This window comes from Columba livia, chromosome W, assembly GCF_036013475.1.
Source record: "Columba livia isolate bColLiv1 breed racing homer chromosome W, bColLiv1.pat.W.v2, whole genome shotgun sequence".
Taxonomy (NCBI): domain Eukaryota; kingdom Metazoa; phylum Chordata; class Aves; order Columbiformes; family Columbidae; genus Columba; species Columba livia.
The window spans coordinates 1,004,150-1,027,560 of record NC_088641.1 but is presented as its reverse complement, the minus strand read 5'-3'; the positions used below and the strand labels follow the sequence as shown (position 1 = coordinate 1,027,560).

Genomic DNA, 23,411 nt, shown 5'->3' with positions numbered 1-23,411 from the left:
AGGCGAAGGGAAGGATTTCTTACCGAGGAACACCGGCGAGAGGCACCCAGTGCCCTCCCATAGAGCAGCTCTCCTAAACCGCCCGGCGAGCCGGGGAAAAAAGGCAACTTGCAGAAATGTGTTCTGCAAACCTCGCATTTCTGGCGGTTTAATTTTCCTCCAGCCGTTTCCGCGGCTCCCGTACCCAACCGCGCTGCTCTTCCCACAGCAGATCCATTCAGAGCGCGTTGGAATGAGTTTCTTTCTGCATATTTTTCCCCCCTTCTTTTGTTTATTCCCAGGGCAGACCCGCTTCCGCTGCCCGCTCGCGGTTCAGGGAGTTCACACCGAATTTAAACAACTAATTGACTTGTCACTGCGAGCGAAAAAACAGGGAGGAATTCAGAACTCTGTATTTTCCTGCCGGGGGAAAGTTGAGCGCGAGCGGCCGCGGAGCCGCGCGGGGACAATCGCCGCCCGGCGTCCCCGCCGCCCGGCCGCTGGCACCGCCGCAAGCGCCGCACAATGCGCAGCGGGCTGAACAATGCGGGCTCTGTCCCCCGCTCCCCGGCCGCGGGGACACCCCGGCCCGCTCCCCCTCGCCGTGTCCCCCGCTTTGTGCCGCCTGTCACCCAGCCCGCCCGCACCCCCGGGGCCGTCCTGGTTTATGTGACCCCAAACACAAAGGATGTGGCCGGGGCCTGGCGGCCGCGCGGGGTTGGGGAGCCCCGCGGGTTGGTGTCGGGGTGACAGGCACGGCCGGGCTAAAACAAAACACACCGAAGCACGCACGAAAACAAACAACAAACCAACAGAATGAAGGGGAAAAAATAACTAAGCAAAAGGCAAAGGCGGCTCCCCCTCGGCTCATCCAACACTCATCTCGCCCCCTGCGCGAGGGACCGCGAGCGGAATGAAGCTGGGTGGGTGCCGGGGGTGTTCCACCGCGGTCCCGCCGCTGCCGCCCGCGTTTTATTGCCGGCGGAGGATCAACAGCGGCGCTTGGCAACTTTGGCGTTTCCCGCCGGCCCTGCCGTGCAGGGGAACGTCAGGTGGGCTTCGGCCGGAGCCTCCGCAGCCCCAAAACAGGAAGAAGTCATTAAAAAAATTAAAGCCCTGCAGTGAATTTACAACTCTTTGTTTTTTTGCGTTCTGAGAATTTTGTCTCAATTATTCTCCCCGCGCAGATTCCCTCGGTCGCTGCTCACGAGCCAAGTGTCCTGCGCTCCCGCAACGCGTCCTTCGCCAAGTATTCAAAACAAAGGGTGAGGCCCGCAACTCTCAACCAAGCATATTTAAAAAAAAAGAATTAAAAATAATCTCAGTTATTCAACCAGATGTTGATTCACCAGAGCGGCTTTTCCGCTGCACCACACATGCCTGCACACTCACTCGCACGCCGGCGGGATCCCCGCGCTCCGGCCCAGCCAGGCCTGGCTTAGAGCTCCGGCAGCTCCCCGGCCTAACTCTGCCGCTGACTGGGATCAGATGAAACGCAGGGGAAGCTGAAAGAGCCCAGAGTGGCGCAGTTTGGGCGCTGCCCCCCCCCCCCCCAAATTCTCTTCTCCTCTCCGTTCAGCAGCAGCTCCCCTCCTCACCTCACCCTTCCCCCTCGCCCCCCCCCCAAATATTTTAAATATACTGAAATACTTTTTCCTTCTCAAGACCCAGCCAGAGAAAAAAAATAACCCTCCAGATGGCACGTATAAACCTTCTGCTGGGGTTATGCACAAAATACCACACACTTCTTTTTTTTCCTTGTCTTAAATAAAGCGTTTCTGTTGGAAGGGAGGGGGGGGGGGAAGAAAAGAAGAAGGAAAAAGGGGCTGAAGTCTGCCAGCACTGGCAAGTCACTCCGCCGCGGCGGAAAATGGGGCTTTTTTGGTCATTTTCCGTTATCTCACCAGTACTTTTGGAGCTGGATCTGGGGGGCCCGCGGCCCCGCTCCCGCCCCCCCCTTCTTTGGAATTTTTGTACGTTTATTTCGCTTTGCGCTACTTTGAGTTCACCCCAAACTTTTCCGCACTTTGTAGCGCGCACAAACAGAAAGAAAAGGGAAGAAAAAGAAGAAGAAAACAAACTAAACGCCGAACAAAAAGTCCCCCAGCCGGCCGCCCGCGGCCCCAGCGCGGAGCCCCGCGGAGGATGCTCGGCCCCGCCGCCCCCCGCTCGCCCAAAGTGCCCGTCCGGTGGCCACGCCAGCTTACCGCCTTCCCGTTATAGTAGTACATGAGGGAGTTGCCGCCCATGCCGGGGATCGTGTATGCGCAGTACATGGTCCCGCCGCCGTCCCCCTCCGCGCCCGCGCTCCCAACTTTTTATTTCAAACTCGCTTCTCCCTTTTTTCACCACAATTCCTGCACTCGCATCTTCCCATATGGCCGGCCCGGGCGCGCTCGATATGCAAAGCAGGGCGAGACCATTCGCCGCGCGGGGGCGGAGGCTGCGCGCACCCCCCCGCCCCCCCCCCAGCGCGCACCCCACCCCACCTCCCCGCGCCCGCGCACCGCCCCGCGCCCGCGCACCGCCCGGCGCGTCCCCGCGGGGCCGGCCCGTCACCGCCCGGAATACAAATGCGCTTAATTGCCCCCCCGCTCACCCCCCCCCCCCCCGCTCTCCTCTCTTTTTTTTTTTTGTTTTAATTTGATTAAAAAGCGAGTGGCAGGAAGGGAATCGTATGATGCACATCTAATAACTCCGCCATCTGTCCGTGCTGCTGGCGCGCTCCCAGCATTGTGCGCAGCTGCCGCGCCCCGCGCAGCCCCGCGCAGCCCCCCCTGCCCTTTTTTCTTTACATTCCTTTTTTTCCCCCTTTTTTAAAATAACAAATACCTCGGTGTCCCGGCCCACCGGGCGCTGCTGAAAAATATCAGCCCGGGCAAACACGGGGAGGAGATGGGGGGGAAGCGGATCCAACCCCCCCCCCCCCGCCCCGGCACGTCGGGACTGGAGCTTGCCAAATTCAGAGCATCACAGGAAAGGAAAGGAGGGCCCCCGGGAATCGATCCCAAATGAAACTAAATCATTTGCATATGCCGAAGCAAATGCCAGCTGAGCATACAGCCAGTCTCCGGGCTCAACTTTAATAATTCAAAGCACCTATTTCCTCGCTCCTCGCCGGGGTAGCGGCATCCATCACCCGCGAAGGGACGGCCACGGCGGGCTCTCCGCAAAGTTTTCGCCCCTACTTTTCCGGCCGGGTCCATCGGGTTGGCGTGCGCGGTGGCGTATGGGCGAGGGGGGAACAATCCGGGAGGGGAGAACGAGCAGAGGTTTATCTACCTCACTTGTTCTGCATTTATTCGGGAGGTCCCCAGAGGTTGGGGTAAACAGTACTTGAATTATAATCACACATTTCATTCAAATTTCATGCTTTGAGGATTTTTTCCTCATTAGAACAGTTAGTTGTCAATCTGACAAGATCGCATTTGTAACCTTTAAACCACCCCCAGCGTATAATACATCAGGCCAAAAATCCCGAGCACCGCGGGTCACGGTGCAGCACAAAACACTGCACAGGAAGGACAGAAACGCTCCGCAAACCCGGCTTTAGCGCTGCGTACAACCGACTTCCTGCAGACCTCACTGCCCGGGCTCCAGAGGTGCAAAATAAAGCGCTTTGATCATTTATTAAAAATACCTCTTCTGTTTTTAATAAGCACCTAGAAATAAAGCCAGTTATTCCCTTCTTCCTGGGTTTTCCAACTGCAAAATACGGTGTTTTCTCTCGTAATAAAAGCTGCAGTTTCACAGCTCTACGCAAAGTTATAAAACTAGCACAAATTTTACCACAAAATTAAGATGGGATGGACCTTTAAATCATCTCACTGAGCGGCTTTGCTGCCGCAGAACAAGCCCAAGCCCAGCGGAATAAACCCTTCCCGGCTGGCACGAGTGGCTCTGAGCGTTCCACGTGTCGATCCGGGAACGGAGGGACCCGCGTCTCGACCCGTGACCGATGTGGCAGGGGAACGCCTGCCGACGGCTGCAGCTTGTGCTTTGCAACCCCGGAGCGGGAATGATCCAACCTAACCTGGATCCATATTAGTTCCCTCCTTCTCCTGAACGGGAGAATTTCAGTATGAATATATTGTACATAACGCGGTACGAAGTTGATGCCGTTTGCAGGGAGTCAGCCCGTAACTATAACGCAATTCTCAACACATGGCAATAACAATTAATCGCTTTACCGTATCATATTTGCATTCAACACATACATTGAGATAACTTTAATATATTTTCCTGCCTCGCTCAGAAACTTGTGATTGTACCGGATATTTTTTCAGACATAGAAATGTGGATCTTCTATGACATTCATATTATGAATAACAACCAGAGAGACACTGATGTTGTGTAGGGCTTTGAGATGCGGCGAGGCCACGCTACAGAGCAAACCACTGCAAACCTACGGGCTGTTACCTGACGAGAAGCAGCTTTTGAACAGTCCCACCTTGGGTGGTGTTTTCACCTCCCAACGCCAGGCTCTGTGGATCTGCACCTGCCCGGGACGCGGCCACGTCGGGGATTTGCGCCGGACCAGGAGAAGTGGTGGTTCTGTGCGCGGATTTGTGGTTCACGGGGCTGTGGGAGAGCCCAGCACCAAGAAGGATGCGCTGCTGGATGCAGCACCAGCACCAGGAAAGATGCGCTGCTGGATGCAGCACCAGCACCAGGAAGGATGCGCTGCTGGATGCAGCACCAGCACCGGGAAAGGATGTGCTGCTGGATGTGGCACTGTGAAGGATGCACTGCTGGATGTGGCACCAGCACCGGGAAGGATACACTACCAGATGCAGCACCGGCACCACGAAGCATGCGCTGCTGGGATGCAGCACCAGCACCAGGAAGGATGCACTGCCAGATGTGGCACCAGCACAGATGTGCTGCTGGATGCAGCTCCAGCACCAGGAAGGATGCACCACTGGGATGCAGCTCCAGCACCGGGAAGGATGCACTGTTGGATGCCGTAGCAGCACTGGGAAGGATGTGCTGCCGGATGCGGCACCGGCACCGTGGAGGACGCAGCACCGGGCTGCAGCTCCAGCCATGCTGCTGCGAGGGCTGGGGGGGCTGCAGGTGCAGCTGTGCGGGACCCCCCGCAGCCCCCGCGCCGGCATCTGCCGAGCGGCTCCTCCGCCCCCAGCTCCCAGGCCTCGCCGCAGAGCAGTGCCGGCAACGCTGTAATTAACGGCCTTGGTCTTAACGAGAGGTTGGCAGCGTGGCGGGGAGCGGTGAGGAGGGGAGCAGGAGCAGCTTCCCCACCAGCACCTCTAACTGGCATCTCATCTCCGTCACCCAAAAGGTACTTGTTCCCATGGAAAGGGTCACGGATGAGCATTAAATCTTTGTTTTGGTAAATATGGTGTTATACTGGACCCAGAGGGAATGCCACCAAAGGGCAGGGGACTCCAACACACACACAACCTCACAGATGCATCAAATGCTCAACACGTTATGGCAGCACTTTGGATGTCAGGTGCCATTCCTCCGGCATCCTGCAGGTCACTGGTAACACAGTCTGACCCGCTGTGACACCCACGTGCTCGCGCTACGGACACGTTCTGAACGCAACACGAGCGGGGACGCAGCCGGGTCGCTGTGACACGGCACGCACGGGACGCCGCCCCACGCAGCCACGGTGTCACAGCCCCTTACTTTAGTGCTAGAGAAGTTAACCATCTCTTTTCGTTCTCTCCTCACTTCTCCTGTGTGAGATGCCAGGGGCAATCCCAGAGGAGGGTGCCACTGCCAGACCTGAGGCCACGCAAGCATACAATTATTCTGGTTGGAAAAGACCCTCAAGATGATCGAGTCAGGTCCACAGGAGAGGAGCAAAGCCGGGGAAGCGATCAGCTGGATGAGAAGCTTGCAGCCACAAATTGAAAGGGATAATGGCAAAATATCAAGGAAGAAGACTAAAATAGCCAGTATTCCTCTAAGTCTGGGTCACTTGGATAATCTCATCCTTCTTATCCAAATCCTTGAGTGTAGGTATTAAAACCCACCCGCCGTGGGTGGAGAAGTGGCTCTGGATGCCCAGATGGGAAGAGTTTCTCTTCCCCAGGCGAGCGAGCGGGACTCAGAGGTCCCACCGAACACGTCCCACCAGCCTTTTCCAACCAGCTCCTCCCCTGGCCGTGGACAACAAAAGGAGACGCAAAGCCCAGCTCTGGTCCCCAAAGCCAGGTCTATTTTAGGAGATGCCAGAGCTGAGCTAAAAGTTTCTTAATCCCCTCCTAAGCACCTGCAAGGGGCAGCCCCGGTGCCTCTGAGCGGAGGGGACGCAACCCGAGCCCACAAAGCTCATCCAGATGCTGACAAACACAAGAACAAGTTGCATCCTATTTACCTCATCCAGACAGACACGGTTTTGGTAGCAATTGCAACTGTTGCAGCAAAAGGTAACACTTATTTTCCTATGTTTTTATACATGAATATTCTCTGCTTTCTCCCCAGGAAAGGTTCACATTCAGATACCTGTGCACCACAGCCTGAATGCAGCATAAATATCTCATTATACAGATGCTGCATTAACAAATCAGACCCTAAAAGCCATAGTCTCTAAAAAGTCACTTTAAAGCAGCCAAAGGTTTTAATATTATACATCTGCTTTAATATTATAGAGCACCTATTGATGGCAACCCTCGTCACCCCCAGAATCCCACGCCGTGTTCCCAGCACCACCCCGAGCTCCCCCTTCCTCGCCAAGGGGACGACGTCTTCACTCCAAAATAATTGCAATTAAAGTATTTTAGCAATTATGGGGTTTTTTTCTAAATTATGCGCTGAATAGGTCAGACGGGCACGTCTGCTGCAGCCAGAGCAGCTTTGGGGGCACAACCACACACCCCAAAACACAAACCGCCTGGCCAAAGCGGGAGCTGCGACCGGGTTGGAATCCAGGACCAAAGGTTTGGTCTGAGATGTGAACGAAGCAGAGGACAGGTCTGTGAGCACCCGCCAGCTCCATCTGTAACACACCAGACCCGGTCTGCTTCGGCCTCTAACGCTATCCAGACTGCCTTTACTAGATAACACGTGCGGTTTATAACATAATAAAACCCTAGATCAAAACTAGCCATTGAAAAGCAAACCAGCATCCAGTGTTTGCTTTCCAGATAAGCCAAGTTTAACGCACTGTGAGTTGAGCTTGGCACGAGCTGGCCTGGACCCCGGCGCCCTGGCTTAGCCATCACCTTCCAGAAAACTCATCTTACAGAGAAAAAAGAGCCTTGAAACACACTTTACAGCTCATCTATTTTAAACTAGACTGGCTATCTAAAACATCCATTTGCCACTAGGTTAATTTTTGATACACTGCTCGCGAAAAGCCAAGAGAGAAACTGAAACCACATGGGCCGGGGTTTCTCCTTGCGCCAAGGCTCCGTCGCCGGTTTTCACCATTCTATCTCCGGCCATTGGTTACAGCGCCATCTCAGATTGCTTATTGTGAAGACTGAGCTTAACTCGGGTAACTCCGGAGGAGAGCTGGGAAACGGCAACTCGGGGGCAGAAAACCCCACAAGCTAATAAAACCAACCCAATCTTTTTCAGATCTCATTTTTCTTCGTGTTTTGCAGATGGGAGGGCGGCTGACTCATGATATCTGAACCCTTGAGGTCGGCAATGCCACGACGGCATCTCCACACGGCGCTGGCAACGCCAACAGACCCCACAAGGACTATAAGCTAAAATAAATGGTAAAACAAATGAACAGTGAGGTTTTTAGCATTTCACCCAGCACGGAGCAGTTCACCGACTGCACACACCACATAACGAACGAGTAATTTCCGATTATAAGGGATTATCTTTGCTTTTGCAGTTCAAGTACGATCTAGAGCAATCGGTGCTGGAGCTACTGCTCGTTTGGTGTTACCACACGTTCCTGGTCAAAAAATAGATGTGGAAAAGGTAAGAAGAAGTTGTGGACACCACACATGGCTAATGTTAAGAAACAAAATGTGGCCTTCTTTTCATAGTAAAGCACGAGCAGGGCTGATCCAAGCGCTCCTCTCCACTCAATGGTGTGCAGGACCGGCCGGAGATGTGGATCCTGCACACCCCGATTCCTCCCCAAGAACCCGGGCAGGGAACGCGGCTCCTCATTCACTGCACATCACCATATGGGCGGCTTTTCATAGTAAGGCATCGCAGCCCGTCTATCCAGCAGTCAAATATGATTCTGTGGCTGTTTCCCTTTGTATAGATGGAGAAAGCAAAGCCTGGAGAGGCCACCAGCAGCGTGTCGGTGCTGCGGTGACACCCAGTCCATGGTGCCAAGGGGATCGGAGCCTGGGGGTCCCTACAAACGCTCCTGGGACTCCCCACAAACGCTCCTGGGGCTCCCCAGAAATGGTCCTGGGGCTCCCCAAAACCAGTCCTGGGGCTCCCCAAAAACGTTCCTGGGGCTCCCCAAAAACGCTCCTTGGGCACAGTACCTCCCAAGGGAACAGCTCAAGCTCTGTGCCCCAAAACCACAGAGCATGGTCACCCTGTGATGGGTGACCTGGCCGCCCGGTGCTGAGCTCCCGGGGACAAGGATGTCACCCTGACACCCATGCAACTTGGTCTGGACTTGGAAATTGCTGGAAAAGAAGCCCTAACCTCAGACATCCAGGGAAAAGTAGAGGTAGAGATGGTGCATTTGGGGAAAAACTGGGAAACCAGGCAAGCTCGTTTTGCGTTGCGAGCGGCACGGTTTGGTTTGGCCGCTGGGTCCATGGACAGGTAGGGCGCGGAAAGGTGGAGCAGCCGGTCCCGAAGGCCCCAAAGAATGAGGAGCCGGGGAGATGTGAAGCCCTGGGAGAGCAGCCGGCACGGAAGGGGCGATGGAGAGAGCGGGGACCGGTCTGGCCACGGCGGGGACCGCGGAACGGGGACACCGCTCCCGAGAAGGGAGGAGGACCTCGCGCAAGGCCCTCTTTGGGGATGCTGCTCAAAGAGATGAAAATCACCCAAAATAACGGGTATTCAATGAGCACAGAATACTGGCTATTCCATCAGTTTTATCTTCATGTTGAGCAATACGGGACATTATTCCCGAGTCCTGCTACCAAAGCTTCAGCTGATGTTCTGCCACAGCTCCTGTGTCTCATTCCCCACCGTTACTTCTCTTCCACTAAACCACATCACTCCTCTTTTGCTGCTGATGCTGAACTGGCCTTTAAACCTTCAGCACGCTGCAAAACCTCTGCAGCGCTGCTCCCTTTCCAAGACATCAGGATTGGACCTTCTGCTTAAACCTCATTTTGGCAGAGGGGAAAGGAGCTGAATCCAGCCTGGATCTGAGCACGGGCTTTGCGGGCGGTTATGGAAGCACCAGCATCCATTGCTCCCAAGGCTCAGCTCCGCTTGCTAAGGCACTAATTCCACGACGTTTTATCTTTACTACGTAAAATTGCTCAGGAGAAAAGGGCGTTTGTATCTTTGACTTCATTGGGCTATTCACATGTGCTAAAACATACCTCGCGACCTGAGCGGTTGGACCAAAGAAGTCAGGCTGCTGGCCCTCCTGAAATGAAGTGCATGGGTTTGTGAGTAATTAGGGCCACACAGTGGTTTCACTGTGCATTTTATAGCAAATACGTGTATTTTGTATTTATATACGAAACGCACGCGCTTAAAATACACAGCAAACTGACTGCAAACACGCAGGTATCGCAGAAGAAACCTCTCAGCGCAACGACACGCTCGCGCTTTCCCATGAACTTTTCCTTTCGGCAATCCTAATTAATACTCCAAAAGCACATTTTCAACGCTACCAATGCAGATGCTACATTAAAAGCCAGGTTTTTATACCCCGGCCTCCCCTAGAAGCCTCTGTTGAGCCTGACCTGAAGGGGTTACAGCCTGCATGAACAAAGATGCCAAAAAAAGGCCCCCGGAGCTGACGTCATTTGCCAAAAAGCCTCTTTTTGCAGGTGGGGAGCGAGGTCCCACGTCCCCGGCGCTGTTTTCTGACACGGCACCATATTCCCATCGACTGCTCAAATTCACACTTAACCGCCTAACACATGGTAGTGCCAACTTCCCTAACAAAATCTGGCTATTTGGAGGTTCTCTCCAAGTGCTGCTCATGAATAGCCAGATTAAGGGGGAAACCGACTGCTTGCTGATAAATCCACTGGAGCCGCGCTCGGGATTTTATCAGGACTCTTGCAGTATTTCCTGGCATTTTGGAGGTTTGATTGTTTTCTAAAGCCTCCGCTCCAAAACCGCGGTAATTACCTAAAAACCTAGATTTCATTAAAATAGCACTTCAGGTCCCTGGAGCTGTGGCCAAAACCTGAACGCACAATCTGAGCACAGCTAAAAGTTTAAGAAAAACGCCCAAAAAAGAGGCGACCGCAAAGCCACGACATTTCTACGTGTGTGCTGAGGTTGAGGTGAATCTCGGCGCTGCATTCGTGATCATTTTGGTGAAGATTCTTTGTGCACTTGGAATGTCCTTGGTTATTTCCCGCAGTAGCCAGAGCGGAGGAGCCTTCAGCCGTGAATTCAGTGCAGCTCCTTCCTTCAACCTCAATAATAAAGCGCAAAATGCACCTTACATTTTAACCTCTCCCTCCAAATATCCCCCGCCGGGGAAATGGGACGCGATGGTTCATTTCAGAGCCGAAACAATTTGGGGATGGTCTGTTAAATAATACAAGTTGTAGTAAAAATGCAGGCGCCGCAGCCGCGGGACCGGCGCCGAAGTGGTTAACAGACATATGCTGTATAATTAGGAGATGCATTAATGATTATGAATAGTAAATGACTTGGTGCAAGGAAAAAAATCTAGTCAAAAGGGACATGCACCTATCTTACGTGTTTATTAGAAACTGTATATAACTAGAGAATTCTGCTATTAAGAATCCGGCGTTATTGGTGTAAATACTTCCAAGGGTACATCAAATTGTAATCTTTCATACGACATCCATCAAACCAGGCTGGAGATTTTGACAAACATTAAACACAGTAAGGAGGCAATTATGTATGCATGATTTAATCTGCAACTAATTAATATGCAAATGTATTCATATGTTAGTTACTAAATTAAAAATGCAAAGAAGCCCTTATGGTGATTCTCAAAATTTTGCACAAACAGAACATGTAAAATATAAGGAAAAAGGAAGTTTTTTGGAAACCTGCGGCATACTTTAAATGTTTGGAAACCTGTTGCACGGAGATGGTTCAAAAATATTTACTTAAATAGCAGAGAATGCTAAAAGGCGCCTTCATTTTCTGGCAGAAGGCGGTGGCAGAAAGGTTAAACACGAACCTCTCAAAGTCTTGGGAGATGTGCACTAATTATCACACAAACTGTGCTCAGCACCGAACCCTCGCAGCCTGCAAAACCAGCGCCGGGCTGGGCGCAAACGGGCGTTCGGCTGCATCCTCCTGGTGGACCTTCCCGCAGCCGATCCCCCCGTGGTGCTGGGGACACCGGGCACAAGGGCCCCCGCTCCCGACCCCCACGAGCACGCTTTGTGCTCAGAAACCTTACACAACGATCGCAAATAAAAGGTGCGAGGGAACAGAACCTGCCGGGCGTTCTTCCCCAGATGCACCTTCCAAGAACAAGGGTGCAAACGCACAGAGTATTTACTGGAGAATCGCTACAGCGATGATTTAGCGTAGTTCCTACCCTCTAGTAAGTACGTGAAGGGCAGTAATGCAATATATGCTACCATGGTGTGCGTTTGGAGGTACGCGTGCCCCGCCGCAGCGGCCAAAACGGGTCGGACCCAGCGGGGAGCACTTCCAGGCTTCCAGGCTGTTTCCCGGGCCACTGAACCCATCGCTAGTGCTGCTTTCTCTTTGTTTGCTCTCTTTCTCCTACACCCAGAAGCCATCGGCGGCGCCCAAGAGGATGCTGGCAGCGGGATGGGGTGAGGGGACCCGTGGGGACACGGGGGGTCCGTGCGCTGCTTTAAACCCACTTCAAATCGCTTGCAGGGTGATTCTTGATTTTGGTTTAGGCCAGAACTAAATGTAAGGCTTTTAAAAGCTTAAACGTACACATTTATGCATTCATTACACAGTGTTAAATCTAATTTGTTCTTTTTACTGTCACAGGAAGCACGTGTTTAAAGCAATCTGTTTCCTCATATGAATGCTTTCCTGTCTGTTTGAAAAAAATCGCAACACACTTTACCCCAAGTAACCAAGAGGTGATCATAAATATCCCTAAATAGCATTAAACAGATATGAAAGACATTAACACTTCCAGAATGCCAAAGTAGTATTAAAAAAAAACTCTAACAGATGCTCCTAGGTCAAAAAGTGAAATGTGTGTTTCCTGAAAAAACACTCTCATCAGAATCATAAATGAACTGTGAGCGGAGAAATGAGGTGTTGCAGAGCAAACGAGAGGATCTTTTTGGTTAAGGACTCCCGCGCACCGTCGCCAAAGCGTGGTTGCAATAGAGGAGCCCGAAGGACCGCCGGCAGGTGGCAATGGGAGCGGGCAGCCCGGTGTCCGTCCCGTCCCGTCCCATCGGGAAGCGCTGGCTCCGCCGTGCTGGCCCGGGACCAGCCGCTCGCTTCGCCGCGCCGCGCTGTGCCTGGCGTTTGGCAGCCAAAGGGTGTTCTCATCTGGAAACGCAGCCCGACTGTCTGCGATACGCAAGTCCAGCTTCCAACACCCAGGTACCCCAGCCCCTCTGGCTGCCAGCGCACACGGGCTTCGAGGCAGCTGCACCGCTCAAACCTTCATTATTTGCTAGAAAGCAGCGAATACGGGAGCCTTTAATTCTTATTGATGGCGCGGGTGAAACGCTGCGCCACCCACGCCGTTCGCTGTTGCAGTGGGGTGGGGGAGGGCTCCCGTCCCCACCTGGGGACAGCAGGGCACCCACCTGCACCCGTACGCACGACACCCCTACCCAGCGAACCGCCGGCGCTGCGAAGCGTGCGCTCGGGGCTCCCGGAGCACGGCAGCTCGGGAGCAAACCGCGGTTACGGGTGCGCCGCGGAGCCGGCATCCCCGGCGCTGACTTCGGCCGCCTGGCTGGCCTGTGGAAAGGCGCTCCATGCCATCGAAATGAAATAACAATAAACCAACAACCAGCCATTGTAGGCCTCCCAGGTTGCGTGCCAAGAAGCTGTCAGGGGAGCTTTGCTATGCATTTACCGACATTAATAGTTATTGGAACTCTTTATGCATTTTTTTTGCTATATTTTTGCCACGCTGGTGGTTTTTTTTTTTTTGCTCATTTACTGCTTCAGTGTAAAGGCAAAAAGAAATTAATGTTCCTTTGATAAAACACAGAGACTCTGTTAACGAATGTACTGTGGCCGGAGTGCGAGCGCATCGGTCTTAACGGAGTATTGGAAACTTCCATAGGTAACTTGTCATTACCGCCGCCGTCCCCACCGGCCCTGCGGCCAACCTGCTCTGAAACGGGAGAGAACTTCAAGCACACGGGTTGAAATGAATATAGTCCCAGCCCCAGAAGCCACTGTTCCCTAAAGCCACTGTTTCCTAAAGCCACCATTCCCTAAAGCTACCGTTCCCTAAAGCCACCATTCCCTAAAGCCACTGTTCCCTAAAGCCACCATTCCCTAAAGCTACTGTTCCCTAAAGCCACCATTCCCTAAAGCCACTGTCTCCTAAAGCCACTGTTTCCTAAAGCCACTGTCTCCTAAAGCCACCGTTCCCTAAAGCCACCGTTCCCTAAAGCCACCGTTCCCTAAAGCCACTGTCTCCTAAAGCCACTGTTCCCTAAAGCCACCGTGTCCCAAAGCCACCGTGTCCTAAAGCCACCATTCCCTAAAGCCACAGTTTCCTAAAGCCACCGTTTCCCAAAGCCACCATTTCCTAAAGCCACTGTGTCCCAAAGCCACCGTGTCCCAAAGCCACTGTTCCCTAAAACCACCTCAGCAAGGCCGACCCAAGATGGGATTTAAACGCTGAGCAGTGCTAATTGCAGATCTGAAGGCACTGCGCTGCTTGTAATGGGTACAATCTACAGATAGCAGCTAAAGAAAAGCTGCAAAATCACGTTACTGCAGAGAGATTTGATTTTTAATCTTGAAATGCCTTTTCCTAACAATTGGCCTCACGTTCAAATAGGAAAAATTAAGGGCTGAGTTTAACACTTGGGAAACTCAGCTTAATTCCCAAATGAAAAAGGAATTCTAAATTACACAGCTACGCAAAGATAATGATTGAAGGCTGGGCGTGAAAAGGCCATTTATTTTTACATTTATTTACCGAAAAGAACGTGTTTTCTGCCCGATCCTTGTAAAGCATGTGGGTTCGGAGGGGTGCGGGCAGGGCTGGGTCACCGAACCCACATCTTTTACAAGGATCGGTTGGGTCTGTTCCACTGGGAACCCTCCAGAGTGGATGTGAATATACAGATGGATGAAAAGTTTAAATTAAAAGCAATGTGTGTCAAATTTAGAGGGGAAAAAAGGACCATGTGTCCATCGCGAAGAACAGAGCGGTGTCCGGGAGGCGCGCAGGACCCGACCCGCACCGCAGCGCTACAGAGCCGCCGCAAGGGCAGCGCTGAGCACCTCCCGCTCCGCTGCAGCGCCGGAGGCACCTGGGTCTGCTGGCCCAGGCTGGTGTGCTCTGCACTACCCGCAGAGCTCTGAAGAGGGAGTCTCTGCTCAAGCTAAACCAAAAAGCCCCAGCTCATCCCACCCACTGCTCACAATGGGCCACAACCGGGGGGGGGTGAGTCCAAAAGAGTCAAACATTTACAAGTGTGTGAATTTTGCAGTACCTTTGAATATAACGTACAGCCAGCGCCTAAGGAAAACACACTGCCCTTCCCAATTGCTTTTTCATGCCGTGCAATTCAACAAAACCTAAAAACTAAGCCATTTTAACTGGGTGTTTGTGTCGCCTTTTAATCTGTTTTAAAACATGGGCACGGCATTCCGCCTGCAAAATGACTCCTTGGTCCCTGGGGCTGGGCGAGCGATTGCAGGTGTGCTTTGGACAGACGGACTTCCAGCCCATCCCCTCGCCGCTGCACAGCGGATCTTATCATTGCCTTGGTTGGACTTCATTTGCTGGGTGCTAAATGTGTTTATTCCCTTTAAAGCGAAAAGCAGAGCTTTGTTATAACTATAAAATAAGGCTGCGTGGGGTTTAATAAGGTCCTAATTTTCCATGGCCAAAGGCGGGTGGGTGCCAGCCCGCAACCCACCGCTGAACCCCGGGAACAGGGTGTTTGTTCCGGAAAACTCCCATTTGAAGCTGAGCACTGGAAGGGAAATTCGGGGGCTGTGTTTTTCACTCGGGGTAGGAAAGTTTGCACAAAAAGCACCAGCAGCTTCCTCACCTCCCAGCGAAATCACCGGCGCTTCTCCCGCGGAAACCAGAATAAAGCTGTGGAAAAACTGCAGGTGGCATCCCATTAGTATTTCTCTTTTCTTGGTTTTTTGGAACCACGCAGGTGTTTCCTTAGGATGTACAACCAGCCGTACGCTTCCTCATCGGTCTGGCCAGCAAGGTCAGGCTGGCGCGCCTGACAATACACAGAGATGCCCCTGGCTTGAGGGGACACCTTAAATTCAGATCAAAGGAAGAGGCTCTTGCCATTAAAACTGAGGCTCGGGAGATGTTATTCATCAACAAAATTTTTCAGTTCCTCTCTTGTCTTTTAATGCAACTGAGATTTGACTTCTCCCACTCTTTATTCTGGCTGTAAAACCTCCCCACACAAGAACTCTCATTATCCGCACCCAGAATAACGTGCGGCACCACACTGGTTGGTATCACAGATGGTTTGGGTTGGAGGGACCTTGGTGCTCATGCAGTGCCACCCATGTGATGAGCAGGGACATCGTCACCAGCTCAGGGTGCTCAGAGCCCCGTCCAGCCTGGCCTGGGGTGTCTCAGGGATGGTTCATCCACCACCTCTCTGGGAACCTGGGCTGGGCTCTCACCACCCTCAGGGCAACAATTCCTGTGTCATGTTTAGGATATAACAACAATAAACCCGCTCCTTGGGGAGACGCATCGTCTGCTGGAGCAGGGCGGGAATCTTCAGGAACGTTTAATTTCTGAGCCTTCCTTTTGTCCTCAAGACATTGCTTTGTTTTACACAATGTCTTGGGAACCGACGCCTGGACAGACACCACTTTTCGGTCAGGACGAGCCCATCAAAACACCCCTCGAACACCAGCTCTACAACCTCAGCCCTCTGCTCTTTGCTCACCGTTTCCCCCGCAAATCTGCCCATTCCTTCAGATGCTTCCAACCCTCCAGCCTCTGACTGGCCAGGAGAAGAAGGGTGGAAAACACCACGTCACTTGGCAAACGCTTCACGGAAAGGTCGGACGTCACCAACCCATGGCAGCTCAAAGGGATGAGGGTTGGGGAGGGACGGACCAGCGAAGCGCGTGGTGAAGTCACGGTGGGGCCGGGGCCGTGCGGAGGAACCGGCCTGGCTACAAACGGCACCGCGACGGCTCCTGCGTGGAACGGTCCCGGTGAAACCCACAAAGCCTGTTTGGGGTCCGCAGAGCCCGAGGAAGACGGTCCCAGGACCTGGTGGGGAGCAGGCGGAGTCTGGGGACCCAGCACTCCTGAGCACCCCACCAAAGCCAGCTCAAACCCTCCGCCTGTTCTAAACTCTCCTTGTTTCCACAGCTCAATTTGCTTTGTTTTCCAAACTCCTAGCCATTTCCTATAATAAAGGGGAGCTGATACAACATATTTATTACCATTTATCATTGAAATTTTTATAAGACTACTTATGAATTAATCAACAATAACTGCTTTCACCAACGCTGCTGCATTAATCTCCATATCCACTGCATAAATCACATTGAGAACAAGTTAATATACATATTTTAAGGGAAATACAGCAATATTTCCACCCTATCAACTAAGTGTATTATAGTCTAGTTAGTCGATTTATAAACGCGCACACTTCACTCGGCATCATAAATCCCGGCAGTTCAGTGACACACAACCGATAACCCAAAGGTGATCTGAGCTTTTCTTTGAGACAGGAGCCTTTCCTAAAGCAGTGTCCTTCCCGACAAAGCCTATGATTCACCACATCTGAAGACAATATGTATGTTCCATTAAAAATGCTCTATTTCCTTCAGAATCCTATCATTCTCCTATTCACATTACTGGACTTGTGTTTTAATCTACCTGTTCTTGGAAGGCAGAGCTCTGCGTGATTTAAATACTCAGCAATACCTTTTGATATTTTATTTCCTAATCGATTTGTACAGCTCATTAAAATCGTGTCGAGTATTTAAAATGCATCTTCTACTTGGAGATAATCCGAGTTAAAAATAAAAATACTGTGAAAATAGTCGCGAGCACTGAATCCACCTCTAACCCGAAGGGGAACCGTCCTCATAAAAAGCCTTGGGGAGGATATTAGTTATTGCTGGCAAGGAGGCCAATAAAAATCAAACCCAGAAAACACATAGTGAAAGAAATTTAAACTACACGTGTGGGAAGTTATTTTTAATTAAAAAAAAAAATAGTCTTATTACTTTCTTGGAAACTTGCGTTTGAGAAATACCCATTATTCAACAGCTTACAAGAAAAGATTTAGGTTGGTATTTAACGTTCTAAAGATGACAATAATGCGTGTGATCAAATGAGGATGTTCATATGTGGTTTTGTCTTTCGGATTAAAACTGTATTATTTATAAAGTGACCAGCAATGAAGCTGCTGCTGAGCAGTCACTACAATAAGCGAAGCTTTGGAAGTATCTGAGTTTGCAACCTGCAAATTTACGTGGATTTATAGGAAAAACATACAGCCCATGTGAGATTAGCAGGCCAAGTTGTTCTATGCTGCGCAAGACTGATTGGCACCCAGCTCCTCCTAATAACCCGGTTCAGAGATCAAATGAACGGAGTCGTCAGGTAGGAGAGGGGAGCTCGCCCCTCTTGAGCGCCTTGTTCTCTGTTTGCAGGTATTCACACAATAATACGTGTGCTGCATGTCTAAAGCAATGGCAGAAAAAAACCCCCATAGAATTAAAATACTCGAATAAAATGCACTCTTTAGCCAGACTGCTCTCCATGCTGTATTTGCTAAATCTCATATAATTCCTTTTAAAACACTACTTTCTATATATTTTAATGGAATTTAAAGCAAATGCTGTCAGAAGACGTAATGCACCTTGGCACGGCTTTTTCGGGGAAAAAACCCAAGATTTTACACGGCCATGAGAAAATGACAACGACACGATTAATTATTGGAATCAGGAGAGTGCGGACTCCAGTGAACCAAAGAGAAACACCAACTTCTGCCAAGAGTTCGCACACCCCTGAAAAACGTGGTACCCGCACCCCTCCCTACCAAGAGGTATCGGGGATACTTCTTAAATTATGGGCTAATTAGCCGTTAGCGCCGGGGCCGCCCCCTGCCCCGGCACAGCTGGATCCAGCTGTCGGCAGCTGGGCGGGCGCTGCCGCGGGTGCCACCACCAATGAAGATGTTGGCCCCGTATCCCGGGCTGAGAAATGCAATCTCTCCTCAAATTGGCTCTTTGACCAGGTGGAGCGACGCCGAAAATCCCTGCGGGCGGATTCTTCCGCCCCGTCGTGCGACCCACGGCACCCCACGGGGAACGTGGGGCCTCCCCTCGGCTCGTCGCCGCCGTTTGGCACCGGGGAGCCGGGAGCGAGCGGGTTCCTACGCCAGCGCCAGCGAACAAAGCCCCGCGCCGCCGAGCGCGCCGGGGCCAGCGGTACTTACGGAGGATGGCAAACCTGGAGGAACTTTGCGAACTTTCTTTGTCTGGACTTCTGAAAAACAAGACAGAACGGGGTGTTCGTGAGACAGGCTTTTAGCTGTTCTATTGAATCGCGCCGCGATTTGCTGCAGCGCCCTGCCCGGCACCTTGTCGCCGTTTTGGGGACACCGAGCGGACGCTGCAAAACGCTGCAAAACTGATCATATTTTCATCTTGAGTCTTAAGGGCTTTGTTTTCGCTTTACACTTTGAAAAAGGCGACTTTTTAGGGCTCCTGCGAGCTCAACAAAGAGGTCGGAGAGGAGTAATCGGTTCAGTTCAATAAACCCCTCGGCGAGTCCCGGCTCTGTCTGTGTTGCAAAGTATCGCCCAACGGGCCGGAACGCTGATTATGTGTTGAAATGGTAAAAAACAAGCCCCGAAAAGGTTGAAGGCAAAGCGACTCACCCATGGAGGTGCTGTGGAGAGGCCTCCGGCGCGGGTTATTGCTGGAGTACTGGTAGTACTGGGAGCCGGGCTTGCTGGGGGACAGCGCTCCGGGGTTGCCGATATCCATCTCACCTCCAAGGAGACTTTGCTAGGAGATTAAAAACACAGGCGTGTGTTTGCGTGCATGGCAGAGCCGACTTTCCTCATCATTAGCTATTTCTCATTCCTAAAAATAACACCGTAAAGAAACCTTCGCCGGCGACTGAGACGCCGAGACGAGAACCTGCCAAATTTTTAAAGGAGACGTGCCGAAAATTGCCAGTTGAGCATCTTCCCCTTTGCTGGGGAAGCACAAAGTCATTCATTTAAAATAGGATTATTTCCATTTAAAGGAGACTTATTGCCTGCTTATTCAAACGCAATCAGTGTCTTAAAAACTTTTGGAGCTCTGTTAATATATTGGAAGGTAATTGAGTTCCCTTAGTTAAGCGCACGGATTTACCAATAATAAAAGTTAAACAAAAATGGGGCTGTTGATCGAGCCGTTGGCTCCGTGCACGTCAAACAGCTTCATTGTCTGTCCCCGCGCGGGGTAAAATTCATATCTGCGAGTCGAATAGATGGGGTTTGGCAATAGAAAAATCTGCACAGCAGGCTGTCCGGAATACGGGATCACAACGTGCAAAGAAGATTATTCATTATTAACAGTTTTTTGCAACGCTATCAGTCAAAAAAAGCACCTCGGAAGAGCAAAAGCAGTTAATGCTATTGTACGGCAGCGGCAAAGGACCTGCGGTATCTCCACTTTATGGCTGTACCATTAACTACCGAGACGCATCCCGGTAAACGCGAGGACCGCGGTTTCCGTGAAGCGGCACAAAACATCCTGCCCCACGCCGTAAGGAAAATCATCCCGCTTCCAGAGACCGCGGCACACCAGTAATGCTCTATTTGCTATAAACTACGCTGAAACTTACCCATAATATATAAATCCCCTGATTATACTCTGCATTGAACACATTGTTCTTTTAATTATTCTGATAGGCAATAAAACAGGTGTAGATACCACCATTTATATTAAGGACAAATTTACCATTTAATAAAGAAATTTTAAAATTAAGCACCAAAAATCTAACTTTATCGTTACTTGTAATCAACTTTTACTGACTGAACTAATTACTGTACTTGATAAAGTACAGAATGTGTTTTCCCTAATCTAAATTCTAATCACCATGTCACTCACAACAGACTTAGTAATGCTTCACTAACACACTATTCACATGCAAAATACTCTAAATAGGCCAATTATGACTCTGCCCCTGTTCCCTGGTTAACCCGCTGAGAACTGAAAAATTTCACAAGGCAGTCACCAACTAAAACAAAGGCTCCTTGTTTGAAATTAAGACAGTCTTTTTGATTCCTAAATAGCTCAACAAAGTGGCATGTCTTCTGCTGAAAGCAGTTGGTCAAATATGCCCCGCGAGCTGGAAAATCAGAAATTAAAACATCCTCACTCCTTGGCTATACTTGCTAAAAACATTTCCAGATCACTTTTGAGTCGAGAAAACTATATTCTGCCTCTTTTTCCCAGGGAGGCTGGAGGGGAACGGCAGAGGAGGGACGGACGGACGGACAAACGGAGCGGGCGTTGCGCCCTTTGGGGGCTGGGAAGCGCAGGAACCCGGGAATGAGGCGCTTTTTGCCGCTCTCTGTGCGTTCGGCTCCCATCCACCTGCGCTCCCGTCACAAACAGCACCTGCACCCGCAAAAAGGGGCGCGAGCCCACTGCGTGACGGCAGAGAAAGCGATGCGGATAGCCCGGGAAAAAGGGGAGCGATTGGTCGCGAGCACCCTCCGAAAATAACCGGGATCTTACTGAAGGGCTCGGAGCATTTCAGAATGAAACGGCGCTAACCGCCGAAATTCGCTTCAGTCATATATTTTTATCACGTATACGTTTTAACATAAAGACAGACCTGCTAAATCTGTGCGCGGTTTATCCATATGTCGGGTAGTCTGAAAGACTTAGAGCCATCAGCTGTATAAATTCCTATACCCAGCCTACTACATTTCATTTGACTTAAAAAAAAACCCCACCAAACCAACAACATATATAAGACAGCGTTTGCAAACTATTGCAGATTAAACAAGATTCACTTTAGGAGCAGAAAACATACACATACCCTATGTTGTTTTTGTTTTCTCATCCAAATATTTTTCTCTATAAAGAGATGCAGAGGTTTCTACGGGGAAAAAGAAATCCATGAATCCCAAACTTGCATTGTTATCTGAGAAGGGAACGCGTGTCCCGTTTTCAAGCTGCTCGGCGGGGATGGACAAACGCTGCTCCTGGTCGCACCTTCAGATCGGTGCTGGGCCGGGGATGTTCGGCATCGCCCGCCAGAGCTTTTCCACAGCAAAGATTGATTTCCAAAGGGAAACAAACCCCACGCCACACAAATTGTCACCAGAACGGTCACCGACTCGTTTCTTCGCTGTCTCAAAGCAAAAAACCCACTAACAAATAACCCAACCCGGAGCGAAGCTCCCTCCTTTGTCTATGGGACAGAGACGCTCTGGTGAGGTAAAAAGAGGGACCGACCCGCACTAAGGGGAGCACTAATATGATAAAAATATATTAGTATTATTGTGAGATGCTTGTACAAGGGACAATGGGCTCCGTGTCGCGCTGCCACCGGCCTGCGACAGAGGGACGGCAATAAAACGTTTACACGGCACAAGGGCACCGTGACACCGGCCCCGGGGCTCCCGTCGGAGCTGGGGAACGCCAGGAATTAGGAGGCACCCAAGTGAATAGTGAGCGCTAGAAAGGATGAGCTCCGAAGCCGCATCCCGGCCCCACACACCAGGCAGTTTGTTTCCTACTAAACACAGCTCCTCACTGACCGAATTTGCCGGTGGAACATTCGAGTTTGAGCTAAAAACGAGCACAAAAAGAAGCAACGGAGCGAAATCCGTTTCCACGCCGGGTCACGCAGCTGGATTTATTATCAACTGCAGCATCTTTGCTCTTCTTGTTACACACAACCCCGTCTGCTTTCCAAACGTCTGTAAAATCAGTCACCGAGTGGTCCATCTCGCCTCCAAAATCCCAATAACTAGACAAAGAATTAAAGCCGGGGAAGGAGAGAATACGCACGTATTGCGACAAAGTACCATCCATCTGGATACGATATTACCCCTCCCGGATAAAACAAACGTTTCCGTTGCAAAGCCAAAGTTTGGCTTTGCAAATGAAAACCGTGTGAATGACACGTAAATATTTGTTTCAGGCACAGTAGGTAGGAAATACATTTACAAAGAGATGCTTTGGTTTTCCTGTCTTCCCAAAGCGGGTGAGGCGGGAGGACAGTGTTGTGATTTACTAATAGAATAGATTAAAAGGAAACTGGTCTGTAATCCCCAAAAAACACTGAGCAGGGAGGAATTTTCTGCAGGTCTTTTTATTTAATACAATAAATTTCTAAGGAGAAGCGTCCTGTTTTCCTCTCCTCTGGTAGAACAGGCGGGGATCTCGTCATCCCCATTTCAGCTGCTCGGCTTCTGAATTTTGGGGCTAACGAAGTCACGCCACACACGCAGCTGAATCACTGCTGCCTATTTCCTTCTGTGATTCTGATCCTCTGCTTTTAATCAAATTATGAAACTAAATTTCCACTTCTCACGTGGCCGTCGGGGCGTCTGTTGGTAATCTGTGCCGTTCCCACAGACCCTCCGTTCTGCGGCGTTTGGGAGTCGGGCAGCTCCCTGTCAGACCCCCCGTGTCCCCCGATGCCCAGGACTCCTCTCTAACGCCAACTGCAAATCGCATTGATGGGTTTTGAGCGTGTTTTCAAGCTAAGGTGCTGGTTTCCTTTCCCACCGAACCAACCGCAATTCTTGCACATATTTGCAGACAAATTTTGACTTTTAAGGAACAAAAGCACTTCTCTCCCGCACAGATTGAATTTTCACAGAGATTTATTTTTATCAAGCACACTCACGTGTATGAAGTGAGAGAAATTGGGCTTATTTTCCCTATGTGATGGCAACTAACCTGTTGTTTCCCTCCTGCGTTCCAGAGCTGTGCACTGGTCACTGTTCACATTGACCTTTTCCATTAAAAAATGCTGCAGGTATTATCAAATCATTTCTCACGTTCAAGCAGCCCTTGCGCATTAAAGCCATCACATTACTTCTCTAGGTTTGGCTGGTTTGATTTTTAGTTAATCTTTTCACCCTCTTCCTCTGCATCATTTAAAATTGCTCTTTAAGTTGAAACCTTTCTGGAGTTGTTTTTCCCCGTCGTGCTTTTTGAGCACTGGA

The 23,411-nt window shown here is 50.8% G+C and overlaps 1 protein-coding gene across 37 annotated transcripts in view; it reads right to left on the bottom strand.

The window, feature by feature from the left end:
- The window catches only part of LOC102098165 (transcription factor 4), a 175,873-nt gene that overhangs the window by 55,755 nt on the left and 96,707 nt on the right, over window positions 1-23,411 (bottom strand). For 23 of the 37 annotated variants that reach the window (XM_065044565.1, XM_065044574.1, XM_065044581.1 and 20 more), the window contains 2 exons: window positions 19,104-19,233; window positions 18,660-18,709 (listed from right to left, as the gene is read on the bottom strand). The exons of 5 other annotated variants lie outside the window; for them this stretch is intronic. In XM_065044565.1, the coding sequence (XP_064900637.1) occupies window positions 18,660-18,709; window positions 19,104-19,233 (180 nt within the window). Of the gene's footprint in view, window positions 1-23; window positions 50-1,371; window positions 1,401-2,186; window positions 2,407-3,078; window positions 3,202-18,659; window positions 18,710-19,103; window positions 19,234-21,268; window positions 21,308-23,411 lie in introns of those variants that run through there. 9 more of the 37 variants (XM_065044583.1, XM_065044556.1, XM_065044587.1 and 6 more) reach the window with 9 other exon arrangements.